This window comes from Cheilinus undulatus, linkage group 15, assembly GCF_018320785.1.
Source record: "Cheilinus undulatus linkage group 15, ASM1832078v1, whole genome shotgun sequence".
Classification (NCBI taxonomy): Eukaryota; Metazoa; Chordata; class Actinopteri; order Labriformes; family Labridae; genus Cheilinus; species Cheilinus undulatus.
Window position 1 is genome coordinate 25,872,876 of NC_054879.1, and position 15,496 is coordinate 25,888,371.

Genomic DNA, 15,496 nt, shown 5'->3' on the forward strand with positions numbered 1-15,496 from the left:
GCCTATGGTGTGGGCAGCTTACACATCTGGAAAGGCACTATCAATGCTGAAAGAAGACAGAGGTTGGGGAGCAACATATGCTCTCATCCAGACATTGTCTTTGTCAGGGAAGGCCTTGGCTATATCACCAGGACAATGCTAAACCACATACCACATCATCACAACAGCATGACTTCACAGTAGAAGAGTCCAGGTCCTGAACTGGTCTAGTCCAGACCTTTCACCAATAGAAAACATATGGAGCATCAGAAAATGATGAGTGTTGAGCAACTAGAGTCCTACATCAGACAGGAATGGGACAGCATTCCTCTCCCAAAACTCTAGCAACTGGTCTCCTAACTTCCCAGATGCTTACAGATGTTGTTGAAAGAAGAGGGGATGCAACGCAATGGTAAACATGGTCTGTACCTACATTTTTGAGCAGTTTTGCCTTCATGAAATTCAAAATGAGCCAATATAATGCCATGAAATGGTAAAATGTCTCACTTTCAATATCTGATATGTTGTTTATGTTCTATTGTGAATAAAATGCAGGTTTAAGAGATTTGACAATCATATCTCTTTTGATTTAAATTAACACTTTTTCCCAACTTTTTTTGTATTTGTGGTTTTGTTAAAAATTGCAGTGTAATGCTGCATACTTTCAAAATTATATCTGGAGGTTTGCATCGGAATGCAGATCAGCTGCCCCGTGTCCACCGCTCACTCTGGGACATTAAGCATGAATATCTACATCCTCTTTCATGTTGCAGCACTGCTGTCCAGCTGAGTTTGCCCCCATTTTGGCTCCCCTGCCTGGCTGCAAAAAAAAAGACGGGCACAGTGGTAGGTCGAGCAGATTTTAAAGAGGTCGTAGAGTCCACGGTGCAGCCGGTTGTCCGACTCGTAACAGAACAGATGAAGCTTAACTCTCCATCCATGGATCAACAAATGAGGCAGAAAGACATCTCTGATCAACAATAAGCCTGGGAATCAAAGCCTCCATCTGCAGCCAAATCTGGCACAGAAGCTGCAACACTGAGGTGATCACCTACTGTCTCCATAACAACGAAGAGGACCGATGTGGTAGACAGCCTGCGAGCCCGTCCTGTTGGTGTCTCCGATCACGATCTGGCTTACTGGTAGGTGGTCTTTATAGGAGAGGATTCCTGTGTCATTAGCCCTGTGATGCACAAACACACAGAGAAAAAGAAATAAATAAATGGAGCAGGGCCCTGGGGTGCTGGATGCCTTTATGGGGGTCCAGATAAAGGCGTCCATTCTTCTGCATTAGCCCAGAATGCAGAGTAAACACATTAAAAAGGGAGCAATCTATCACCACGCAGACAACTGCCTCTGGAAATATGCAAACTGAGCTGAATGGAGAGGAGCTTTGGAGTGGATTTACATACCGTAAACAAACACACTCACAACGTCTAATATGCCTAAACTTTGATGCAGCCTTTGTTTCTTCAGTCAGCGCTTAGAAATTATGATTAGTTTGATCATAACTCAGTAAACGCTATGTATGAGCTGTAATAAATCATTTAAAGGAGAGCGCTGGCATACAAAAGAAGAAAACACTCCTAAAACAGATAATGAGCTTCAATAGGAGATGAATAAATGTATGGATATGTTCACTTTTGTTCAAACTGTTTCAGAGGTGGAGAATCATCTATATGATAATTTTAGAGAGACTTTCTATGCTTTGGAGAGTTGTGCCCTGTACAAATGTATAAATGTCTCTGTAGAAAGTAGAAAGAAACATTTCAGCTAGATAATAACATGATAACATTGAGGGATTATACATTGCTTATATAATGATTGAACTAATTTACAGCACTAGTAATTATCATGTTATAGCTTGGTTCAATGAAGGGATGAGAAATCTTAGGCTCAGAGATGGATTTAGCATTCTGGGGCCCTAGGTGAACACAAACATGAGGCCCTCCACATCTATTGCTCTCCCTCCTTTTAAATATTACTACTGTAATTAACAGCATGTGTGTGTGTCTGTCCCAATTTGCATGCCACACAGTTGCTCCAAATTTCCTTGATACCTCTCAGATGACTTCCTGGGTGTACTGGTTAGAAACTGGTGCTGTTAAAAAAAAAAAAAAAAAAAAAAAGTACAGATTTTCTATTTAAACCAAAACTGTTTCACCTTTCACTTCAGGTTGCCACCCTCCCCATCCCCCATAACGTTACTTCCCCCGTATAACAAATCCTCATGCTGGGTTTCATTTCCCTCAGATGTCGGAGCTGGTAATGACGTTACACCTATTTGCTAGGAATTCATAACTGGCAGTACTGGGGGTTGCTCTGACTTTCCGAGTCAGAATTCTGAGTTCAGGACACATTTCTGAAAACGCATCTGACTGGCAGCTCATAATTTCAGTTTAAATGGAACACAACATATTGGTGCATTTCATTCAGTACGCAACAGTGCCAAAGAGGAGACGGCCGTTGCTCTCAAACTCAGTCTAAAAGATGGAAACTGGACGGTGTTTATGATAACGGTATATAATAATGAGAGGGACACGAAGAGTTTTACATTTTCTTCTGTTCCTCTCTTCTTTTATTATATGTAAATGCATAATGTACTGTTTACTGTACAGTTGTGGAGATAAGTCCTAATGACTTACACCTGTTGTTGTCTGTACGTTTTCATTTTCTTTATTGTTTGTTAAATTTTACTGGGACATTTTATACAAGAATAAATATAATATATAAATAATTTTATTAAATCTAAAATCTAAAATCAATGACCTATAAAAAAAGAAAAAAAAAATCTTGGTGTGATTTTTGACTCTGCTTTTAAATTGACAAACACATATATTCTATAGTGAAAGGATGCTTTTATCAATTATGTTCCTAAACAAAAGTGAAACCGTTTTTATCTTTTACAGATACTGAAAAAAAATATCCACACTTTAATAACATCACGGCTTGACTACTGTAACTCCCTCTGTTTGAGGATCAGTCAGTCTGCTTTGTCTCACCTGCAATACGTGCAAAATGCTGCAGCCAGATTTTTAACAGGTACATGCAAACGGGAGCACATCACCCCTGTACTCACCTCCCATTATTGGCTCTCATTTGATTTTAGAATACATTTAAAATTTTTATTGCTGGTTTTAAACCTCTACATGGTTTAGCTCCCTACTGTTTATCAGACCTTTTAATCCCATATACCTCACCTTGGTCCCTCAGATCCTCCGAGCAGTCCCTTCTGGTCACCCCTAGAGTCAAACACAAACTCAGAGGTGACCGTGCTTTTTCAGTGGCAGGTCCACGTCTGTGGAACAATCTGCCTCCTCAAGTTAGTGGTGCAAACACCATGACTTAGAGCTGATATAGCTTCAAAATGCTTAATCTGTTTAATATATACTGTTTATCGCTGTTATACATCAAAACATATGCAGGAGTGCAAGTACAAAATGACTCCAAGAACATCCAATGACGCCTGGTTAATGTGACAGAATTTACACTTTCAGTTCGTGCTTAGTGGTTTTCTCTGTGTAAGTGACAGAGTTAAGGTCAACTATAAAGCAAAAAGATTTTCTTCATTTGTATGCTTATACTTTTATTCTAGAGAAATTTAGGAGGTCCTGGTAGATATCAACTAACAACACTGGCTTAATGAGAAAATGAATTTGCTATGAGTGAAAGGAAATAAGTAAAGAGAATGGTTAGAAGGGAATGGTGAAGATGGCTTTTGACTTGTCTACTGAGCTATCAGTGAGGGTTTAAAGTGAAATGAGAAATTCAGATGGACAGTGGTGTCCTTGGTTTTTTATCACTGTATGAGTAGGAAGATGCTACTGTGAATATTCAGCTACTGCCCTGTAACATACTCTCAACTGCTGTTTGCCTAAAACAACCAATTAGCTTGGATTAATGTGATTTATAAAACAACATCTTGATTTCAGACTTTATGCTATTTCAGTTAACTCATTATTGCTGGTAGCCCTCGTAACCATAATTTGAAGGTGTAACTAACCTTCATTCATTTTCCTAACATTTCCTTTTGTTTAACTGTGATAATGTCAAAAATGTTTTATTTTTTTAACATTTTCTATCATACCTTAATAAACTACTGGTGTGTAATAATGGCAATCAGGACTTTAAAATGCTTAAATGTCAATTTCTCATAATACTTAGGTATTGTAATGTTTCTTTTCAGTACTACTACCCTGATATATGCATAATTAAAACCAAGCTTATGCAAGGTCATTCCTAGGTCATCATGGAATTAGCTGTTTCTTTATTATTGAACTGCTTCCCTACTGTTACCAATTAGAACTAAGCTGTAAAGCACAGAGGTTAATCTTTGTCGTACTGATAAATAGAGGCTGCTCAGAATTATTGAAAAACAATTTTCAGTACAAGTATATAATATAGAAAGAAAAAAAAGTCTGTGTTCTGTATAACAGTGTGTGGATTGCGTACCATGCATCTGAATCAGCGTCACAGTTGCAGAAGTAGTTCATGTCGATGCAGTTCTCCTCCAGGCTGCAGGAACACTGCTGGACCCCGGGGAGGAAGCCTCCCCAGTAGCTCCGTTTCTCTCCTTCCCGGTCCAGCCACCAGGACAGTGGGCTGCCGTCTGCAACAAGACACCAAACAGTATGTTAGTAACTATGACAACATCATGGAGCCTGTCGTTATAGGTGTCAGAGCTCAAACAGGTCAAGGTCACAGGTTAAGACTGAGGGATTACATGATGTTGCATCACTGATTTAATGTCTTAAATGACAAATAAATACATTAGGAGGGTTTAGCTATTTGTTTAGTCTTACCCTGCAGCTCTCAAAAATGTATGAGGACTTTACATTTTGGCTTTTCTACGACATGGTTATCATTTCTGCTGTTAGAAGTTTGAGACATTTGTACAAAATGTCCATTGACATTTGAGTAACTTGCTTGAAATGTTGGAAGAATATGCAATTCTTAGAAATTTGGATAAACATTTAAAGGAATTTGTTTGTATATTTGCCAATTTGCTCTTCAAGGACATTTTGAATCTGTCTTGGACTCCAAGTGCTGCACACATTCAGCTGCCATTTCAATGATAACAACAAAAAATAGAACAATAAGCACAACAATCCACCTAGATAAACAAAATCCACTGGTACTTGTATTAGCACATCAATGAAGAAAGATGGGCATTTTTATGGGAATTTGGGGATCTTGTTTGGCTCTTTGGGGAAATAGTTTGAAAAATTATTCAATATTTCAATTTTGGGGAATGCATGTGGAAGTTTTTGGAAATTTGATAAGAAATTGTGAGGGGAATTTGCTTGAAACTGTTCAGGAATTTACAGGGAATTTTGAGATTTTTTTTTAATGTTTAGGCTTTCTTGTAAAGTTTCACTGAAACATATTAGGAATACTGTAAAATTTACCTTTTATGGGTAAACTTGAAAATACATTTCGGAATTTTCACTTATTTATTACTTATTATGTATTCAATTTTAGGGAATTTGTGTGGGTTTTGGAAAGGGAGTTTTCAAATAAATTCAGAACTTTTATGTACGCTTTATTTATAGTGTTTTTATCAACATTATAAACACATGAGGATATTTCCTAGTCAAATGAAAAACAAGCATGTCGAGGAAAAAATAAACATATATTGAACATTTATGAGGTATAGTTTTTTTTTCCATGAAAATGCCAACTTCCACAGGCTACTGTACAAACATCATCACATGTGGACAACCTGAGTGCATAACCCCCACCATTCCACTTTTATAAAGGTATGTGCAGACTAATATATATGCATACCAACAGACTCAAGGCAGCACCATCACACATAACCATGTCTATGCTCTTACATACACATCTACACTCATGACTAAATAAAAATGCAAAGTACTCAATTGAAAACAAATGACAAGTAGAGAGAAAACAGAGTAAAAAAAGAACAAAGGGGGAAAAACATGAAGAACTTTTGGTGACAATATTGTTCATGCTTTGCCTGTAAAGAAAAGTAACCCCAACACACCTCTCTCACTGACTGACACCATTGCTGACAACCCATAGTGATCAGTTTCCCTGGGATAACTAAGCATTAGAAAAAAATCCCACATCTTTGTTGTTTTGCTCAAGCTGTAAATCATTTATATGGGTCAATAACGTGATGTGCATATTTCTGAATCTGTTTTTTCCTTTTTGAAAAATATCTATTCATGGCATGTTTTAAATTTGTTCTATGAAACCTACTCTCTCTGAATACATTTTTCAGTATACTTGAAAAACATAATGATTTCAGTGTTTTGGCATTTCAAACCCAAAAAAACATCAGGTGGTCACCATCTGAGTTAATGAACAGATTACTGATGCTATCAAAAATGGAAACTGATTTGTTCATAATTCACATTGAAATACTTTGGCATGATTGTATGGCTGAACTCTCTGAAATAAACAAATGTTTTTTTTTAAAAATTGTCCTTTTAAATTTGTAAAATCATTGTGAATCTTTTGCACTGAAATATACAAGTTCTTAAATGCCAGGGTGGCACCATTTATTTAACTCCAGCTATCGCTCATGGTCAAGTGAAATAGTTTGTAGATTTAGACTGTAGATTTTTCAAAAATATTTATGTCTCCACTTTCTGACAAGCAACGGCTTTTACCTGAGTACTTGCCTGTTGCCTCTTTAAATAGTTTTACTAATTCCTTAAGAATGCTGTAGCTGTGTTATGTTTTACTCATGTTTTTATGTGTTTGTTTCTTGCTCCCTTGGAAAAAAAGTGAGATCTTAATGTCATTGAGACAACCTCATTAAAGAAAGATTAAATAAAATCAATAAAGGGCAAACAAAGAAGAAATGGAGAGAGGATGCATGAGGAAAGGAAAAAGGAGAAAGGAGCAGAGTTTTATTAAAAAACTTTAAAGTTCACAGACTTTATCCCTGATAAATGTCTTGTATTTATCTCTTTTTTCTGGACTTGTGCAATTTGTTCTTGAAGAGAGACGCTTATTTCCCCTCATTGCATAAATGTATTTCTTCTCCTGATGGATCCTCTCTTGGCATTTCAATCTATTAGAATCTGGACACTCTGGCATTTTCATGACACCTTGTCTGCGAGTGTCAGTGTGGCTATACAGCAGTGCCATAACGGTGCCATTCATCACCTCCTCTGAGGGGTTAAGTGGTCCAGCTTCAATCATCCGTCACACAGCGTGACCCTGCATCCCAGATGAGGCCAGCTAGCACGGAAAAAGCCCATTAGACTACATGTCACAACACATAATCAAGTGTCACATGCTACACTGCTTTCCCTCTATATGCAGCATACATTATAGACGCATTAGGCAAAGTTTTTATGTATGAATACACATGTCGCATTAGACCAGGCCGCCAGAGAGCCTCATCTCCATGTGAATCCTGTTCATGTGTAGATAACGATCCCTGGAAAATGTCTCACCACAAAGTCTGACCAAGAGTGTGAAAGAAAAGTTTCTCTTCATGGTGAGACACAGACAAGGGTGGAAATAATGCGGCTGGAACAACACTTTCCAGCCAGCCCACATTTCCATTAAAAAGTTAAAAATAACACAGGCTTTATTTACACGCTTTACCCTCCATCCCCGTCCTTGCTCTCCCTGCAGCTCTACCTCTCCTCCATTTCTGCTGCTGCTGTTTTAAAACACTCAACAACAGGTCCACAAATAAGAAAAGGCAACAATCGATACTTCCTGAAGGAGAGGTGAGTCTCGCTCCCTGCCTCAAATTGGCTGGATATTGACAGGACTTTTCCCAATGAGAATGCACGAGCATCCTACTGTCTCCTTCACGGCAATGAATGGGATCAAAATTTTGACAAGCGAATGCAACGTTCATTACACCCACACACAAAGAGTCAGGAACATTTTACAGACAGTTGTGTTTGACACAGTTTACAATAAGTTACAATAACCTTAAAGAAACAAGAGACAGCTGCAATTAAAATTTGGCATTGCATCAACTTTAGATAAATGGTTACTGGAGAATGGTAGAAGTGCTAGCAGCATGCTTTCTTTGATAATACACAACTAATATACAAACTGACAGTTTATTTATTAGCAATTTGAGAATACATCCTGCAAGCTGAACATGCAAAAAGAGCTTTTCTTATACAATATCTGCCCTTCTCTCTCTGTTGGTATAAACCACAAACAACCAAGAGCCATCAGATAAATACAAATGAGTGCAAAGTAGGTTTTAATGAAGGCTTTCCAAATGTCAGCGTGTCTCATGTAGTGAACGCAAACATAAAAAATCCTAAACAATTTCATGAACACTGAAAAATGTTGTAGAATACAAATGAGCAGTGTTGAAAGACCGATTTTTAAAGTGCAACCTTTCAAGAAAGCTATTCCCAGGCAAAGCAGGATGCAATTAAACAAAACTTTACTAATATCATTTTAGTGCTTATTTTGAATCAGTAGGTATTTAGTGTCATGCTGGCGTAAGTTTTGGAAAGCTTAGGGGCTCTGCTGTAGCTCCTGGAAAATACAACCACTCTAAGGGCCTCATAGATATGAGGGAAGAAAGTAGTGAAAAAGGGATGGGAGAGGGTTTGGTTACAAAAGAGCTGCTTTTTCATATATCCATTGTATAGAATATTTGGACAAAAGTATTTTGCTGCCTGACCATTGCACCAGCTGGTACTGAATTCAAATACATTACTTTAATACTGAGTTGGCAGCTATAACAGCCTCAATTCTTCTTGCTTTCCACAAGATTTCTGAGTGTCTCTGTAGGAATTTATGCCCATTCATTCTGTAGAGCATTTATAAGCTCAGGCACTGATGTTGGACAAGAGGGCCTGGCTTGCAATCTCTGTTCCAGTTCATCCCATAGGTTCCCGGTGGAGTTGAGGTCAGGGCTCTGCGTGGGCCAATCAAGTTCTTCCAAACTGAAACTGTTGTCACACAGTTGGAAACATAGCATGGTCCAAAATGTTTTGGTATGCTGAAGCATTTAGATTGGCTTCACTGAGGATTAGGGGCCTAACCCAAACTGCGAAAAACAGCCCAATACCATTACCGCCAAACTTCACAGTCAGGCAAGTAACATGAACATGTTCCCACTGCTCCAGTGTCTGTGTGCTTTACACCAGTGTTTCCCAACCATTTTTCCTTGGCCCCCCATTCATGCTCCTCAGAAAAGCAGAGCCCCCCTAGGACCCAAGAGAGAAGAAAGTGACACATTGCTGCCAAAAATCAACATAGATTTTAATTGTTCCACTGATAAAACCCTAAAAAAGGTCCATGTATACTTTTCTTAACAAAAGACCTTTGTATGAATTACTTTATAACTACTTTATCATGGTTTTAGTCAATATTTGCAAACCTATTTTTGGCAGCCTCAGGGCAGACAAAGCCTCGCGTCCCCCCTGAGATCTCTGGCACCCCCCCTGAGGGGTCCCGGGCCCCAGGTTGGAAACCAAGGCTTTACACCACTCCATCAGACGCTTGGCATTAGACTTGGTGATGTGAAGCTTGAATGCTGGAAACCCATTCATGATGCTCCCTCTGCAGTTTTTGTGCTTACATTAATGCGAGTGGAAGTTCAGAAGTCTTCAGCTATGGAATCAGCAGAGCATTGGCACCCCTTACACAAACAGTCATTGACCCTGCTCTGTGATTTTTCATGGCTGAGTGGCTGTTGTTCCTAAACTCTTTCACTTTCTATTAATATCACTTACAGTTGACAGTGGAATATCAAGCAGGGATGAAATTTCTGAAACACAATGTGAAATCACAGAATGTACCACAATACCACTGTTGATAGTAACATGTTGCTACTATTTATCATAACTAGCAGTGCATCTTGCTTTGAATACCAAAATTTACAAGCATGAGGGGGGTTAACTGACATTAGCCCAACTCACAGGTGATTGCATGTTTCTACTTGTCTGTCACCTGTCTGGACAGAGATCTGCTTATATTTTCAAAATAAAATAATAATTAAAAAAAGAGGACCTTCAGGTAGATTGGTAAATAATTATGGCAGTGTCTGGAATCCAAGAGGTGCTTGAGGGGGTTGAGGTCATGGATCTGTGCAGGCCAGTCAAGTTCTTCCACACCAGACTCATCAAGTCATGTCTTTATAGTCCCTGCTTTGTGCACTGGGGTACAGTCATGTTGGAATAGAAAAGGGTCTTCTCCAAACTGTTGCCACAAAGTTGGAAGCATAGCATTGTCCCAGAATGTCAAGACTGGCTTTCACTGGAGATAAGGGGCCTCGAGCAAACCCTGAAAAACAGTCCAGTAACATTATCCCTCCTCCATCCAACCTCACAGTTGGCACAATGCAATCAGGCAGGAAATGTTTTTCCAACATCCAACAAACTCAGATTCACCTATCTGACTGCCAAACAGAGAAGCCAGATTTGTCACTCTACAGAACACATTTCCACTGCCCCAGTGTCAGTATAGCTAGCATCTCTTCATGCAAGGCTTGGCCTTGGACTTGGTGATGTGAGGCTTGCATGCAGCTGCTCTACCATGGAAACCCATTCATGAAGCTCCTGTTGCACGGTTTTTGTGCTAACATTAATGTCAGTGGAAGTTCAGAACTCTTAAGATATGGCATAATCAGAGCGCTGGCAACTTTACGCACCGTGTGACCCCACTCTGTGATTTAATGTGGTCTTCCGCTTCGTGGTTGAGTCGCTATTGTTCCTAGATGATTCCATTTTCTAATTAAATCACAAACAGTTTACTGTGGAATAACCAGCAGGGATGAAATTTCACCATCTTTCTTATTGCATCCATCACAGTACCACGCTGAGTCACTGAGCTCTTCAGAGCGAGCCATTTAGGATCACAAATGTTTGCAAATGGAGACTGCATGGCTAGTTGCAAAGCACACGGGGACACTGAGGAGCAGTGTGGACTTATTTTACACTGACAGACAGACGGATAGATACTTTATTAATCCAGAGAGAAATTCAAGCTGTGGCTGCAGGGAGATTCTGCATTGGCTTAACCAGCGTGTGCTGAAGGGACACTAAAGCGTGATTAATGCAATAAAAGATAGTACTAACTAGGACTTTTATCACACCATGATTTATTAGTTAATGCTGACAGCACTAATTAAACTGAAAAATACAATCTGAATGTGGTTTTAAAAGGCAAGACAGAAAAATAGGAATCCAGCAGTAACAGTCATTATACTGCTGTTCCTATTCAATACTTCCATGTAGATTTACTTCTAGGCAAACTTGATTCATTACAGGCATTAAGTAAGGGAAATAAACAAGTGTTTCACTATGCAAATCAGAGCAAATGTGAGCACCACAACAAGGACATTAAAAAGCGGAACATCTGTTTCACGTGAAAGGAAAGACAGACAGTGTAGACGGCTGAGCGAGGATGGCATGCTGTACAGCTTAACTCCACAACTGGAGGTGAACTTGAGAACTTCTTGGCTCGTGTCTGCATCTATAATCCCTCTTGGTTGCTATGAACAGCTGCGTTTTGATTTTTTTTTATCCATGTGAATTAGCATAAGTGAAATTTGTCCAATAATTAATGTGCTGTGAAGTTTCTGTATAGTGAAAAGCAATATTGTTTTTGTTAAGATGCTGTGCACAAGGAAGGGTATATTTCACCTTAAGTTTGAGTTCAAACAACAAAGACTCTCGCCAAATATTCAGATTGTTTCTAAAAGTGTTCATGGCACCATAAAGTCGCCTGTTTTCTGTCCCCTCTTTGATGTCGGGTGTGATAATGAGCTACTTTGTTTGCACATGCATGGTGCCCTGGGAAACGGTGGAATCTGGGACTTCATGAATGTTTCATGATTTAAGAGCAAATGTTTGGATGTTTGGGACACCATGGGTGCCAGAGCAGTTCAAGATGAATGCACACAAAAAGATTGGAGGCCACCTTTCTTGTTATTGTGAAAATATAACAAGAAAAGCAGAGCAGAAGGCAGGGTGTTGAAGAGGGCAGCAGCTCCCAATGTGACAAAGCACCGGCAGTCCGACTTTCAATTCGCAATGTAACAACAAACACTCCCCTGACACCGCAAAGCACAGAACAATCCAGACACACAATGTCCACATTGAGAAAATGTACAGATCGACTTTATAAAACAGAAGTAGAGGTGCCAATTTCAGAGAAAGCTCAGACAGAAAAAAAACGGTGAGGAAGTTGACCTTGGCTCAACTTTTGCCTCGACACTGCAGAAACAAAAATGAGGGGGAGCCGCTCCAGGTCTGACGAGAAGGCTGTATTTTCATCTCTACTAAAGTAAAACAAATCCATGCCTCATAAATGAACAGGGTTTTTTATGTCTGAGTTTGGGCATCTGCTTATCTTTGAAATGCATTAATCTCTTAGTCAAACTTCCTGTATTGTATTTCATGTGTCAGCAGCACCTAAAGCAACACGCCTCCACTATTGCAGACCCTCAGCTTCTTTTAAATCCAGGGCTGTTTTTAGTCTGAACACCCACTTAACAAGAGAAATCTGCCAATCTTCAACGAGACTCTAGAACACAGAAATCTCTCTTTCTTTCTCCTCCGTTGTCATCACACTCACAGCCAGCTTTTGGTCAAGTTTTGGCTGACAGCTGACAGTACCTGTAATCAGCTTTAACTCTCTTTAATGGCTGGTATAATAACAAGATCCATTCATGTGTCAAGTTTCTCCTCCATATTTCACCACACAATAAAAAGTATATTGCAAAAGAACCCAGCTCCTAACAAAGCCTGCCATTAGTTCCGTGAAAGAAAAAAGCCACCAATCCACACATTTAATTTTACACTGTTTTCCATAAGAAGAGCACATTTGGAGTGTTCTCTCAAGAACTTGACTTATATATCTCATTATCTGAAAACAACTAAGTATAATTTGTTTTCTTGAGATCTGAAGAAAGGAGTTGGATTCCACTTTACCCTGATTTGATCTTTTCACAGAGTCGCACATTTTTTGGAATAAAGGCCTGCAAGTAAGTCTTGAGAAAGTAACCAGAAATTAATTGTTATCACAGGAAAAAAAGTCAAAGAAAAGTAAAGAAATATGCCTGCTAAGGGCTGTTCTCCTAGACATCAGGACTCCTTCATATTTTATATTTTAATCAATGAATCCCTCTCTTTTACTCTTTATATTCAGCAGCTGGCAAAAAGGTTAAAAGTTACAATAGGACTTCTATTTCAGAATCAAATCCTGACTTTATTCTGTGTCCAAAAAAGACACTTGTTGCTGCCTTTTTTTGGCAGTATTGGATTATAAAGATCTCTTATACATGCATGTCTCATCTCACAGACTCCATACTGTACTGTGTAACATGAAGCTTTGAGGTAAATAACTTTTAAGTCCTCACACATAATTGCATGTTGATGTTCTTTCTCTATGGGTAGGCTTTGAACAGCTCAGTGTTTGCATCAAACACTAAGCTAATAAACACCACAGCTTTAGTTAAAACCACTCACCTCTTGTGTTAAAGAGATGTGATTTCTTGCAGTTGTAAACCACTTCCTGCTGGCACTGCTCCGACCCAGATACGATGGCACGAAGCTGCTCAGCTGAGGCGCTGTAGTTGAGCATCATGATGTGAGGTTTATGAATAGAGGAGCCCTGCACTGTGACTGGAGCTGTGCTGTTGTGTGTCAACACTGTCCACACCTTTTCCTCTGAAAGACAACAATGAACATGTTAGCATGGACCCATAACACTTTCTCTAAATATGACACTGTGTAGTCACACCATTACATTGTTAGCATGAAGAGGATATGGTGTTATTGTTAATTTACACAAACCTAAAATCCTCAAACTGTTAAATTTGTCATTGACCTTGAAGTTTTGTAGGATGGCTTTCATTCAAATGTGGCTAAAGAGTATCTAACCCCCCTAAGGACCACCTTTTTCTGTTAGCAACCTTAAACAGTATATTCATATTTAGTAGAGGTGTTGATCAGTCCAGCTGCAAATCTAAACATGTGGGTACAAAGTGTTCAAATTACACATATTGTGTTAACAACATTTATAAAAACTGCACTGATGTGAAACAGGTGATGTATGTGTTGCCAGCTTTTGTCACTATGGAGCTCAACACCGATTGCCAATTTTTCACCAGCGATATTTTTAGATAAACTATTCCCATTCATATCCTCTGTAAAAAAATAAAAAAATAAAAAAATAAATTCTAACTTCAGCTGCAACAGCTGAAACATGCTAGTAACAATGGGCTCCGTCAATCAGACATATTACTTAGACACTTGGGGATTATGGATAGTGGTCCTGTTTCCTCAGAATGTGAATAAATCATCTTTTTCTCAAAACAAGGTTATTAAAATACAATTTTATGTCTTGTGCAGGAGCATTTATTGTGCTTTTACACTCAGGTAGTTCATTGTAAGTCTACCTTTTACTGTCCTTTTACTGTGACTCAAATACTGTAAGAAAGCTCAGCGTGGTAAAATGTCACCCGTTATATGCACATTTGCACTAATCAACAATCATATGTACCTCATATAAATCTGGCTTCATCCTTACATACTTCATACATCCTTACATATTTTATACTCCGATCGTGTTTGGTCAGCATTGCAACCTTTGCACATCTTGCAGTCATACTATCAATGCAAACAGACTTGAATATATTAAAAAATAATACCTAACAAGAGCATGCACATATTCCATTTTTTTATATTTTACTTATTTTTATATTCAATGTTTAATTCCTGTAATTGACAGCAGAGCTATCTGGACTCAAATTTCTTGTTGTGTAAGCAAACTTTGCTAATAAAGCTGATTCTGATACTGATATGCATCCATCCATCCATCCATCCATCCATCCATCTACTTATTAATTATCCTTTTAGGGCTTGACTGGAGTCAATCACAGAGCTGACATAGAGGCATGCAGGCAGCAACACTCATACTCATGGGCAATTTAGAGTCATCAATTAACCTCAAAAGTATGTTTTGGCCTCTGAAAGGAGGCCAGATGTGTATTATTGTATCAAATCATTCAGTATTGTATCGTACCATATCCTATTGTATTGTAATGCTCTGTTTTGTATTGTACTGTATCGTGGAGTCTCACATTGTATTGCACCATATTATGTCATTTGGTAGCATATCGTGCCCTGTCTTATTGTAAGCTGTGGGATGGTATCATCACACAAAATTAAACCATACTGGTTTTATCCCATCATGTTGCATCACATCGCATCGTATTGTATTATATCGTATCATGCTGTCTAGTATAGTTTGTTGTTTGGTAGTATAGTATCATACCATTTAATACTAAAGTGTACCCTTTTGTTTTCTATTGTATTGTATCATATCGAATTGTATCATATTGTACCGTTTCGTTTCGTATCATATTGTATTGTATCGTATTGTTTCAGTTCCATACTGTCTGGTATACTTTTGTATTCTGATGACATTGTATATGGTTGCATTGTATAGTACTGTGTTGTATTGTATCGCATCTTACCGTATCTTATCATATCATCGCGTATCATATTATATGATATTATATTGTGTGGTATGGTATCATTTTGCA

General features: G+C 38.6%; 1 protein-coding gene across 1 annotated transcript in view; it reads right to left on the reverse strand.

Annotated features, from left to right (window-relative positions):
• Positions 1 to 15,496, reverse strand: part of cntnap5a (contactin associated protein family member 5a) — a 253,581-nt gene that overhangs the window by 73,334 nt on the left and 164,751 nt on the right. Inside the window, exons 13-15 of the mRNA XM_041807623.1 lie at positions 13,416 to 13,616; positions 4,432 to 4,588; positions 1,035 to 1,162 (exon numbers count right to left, since the gene is read on the reverse strand). Of these exons, the coding sequence (XP_041663557.1) occupies positions 1,035 to 1,162; positions 4,432 to 4,588; positions 13,416 to 13,616 (486 nt within the window). The remainder of the gene's footprint in view (positions 1 to 1,034; positions 1,163 to 4,431; positions 4,589 to 13,415; positions 13,617 to 15,496) is intronic.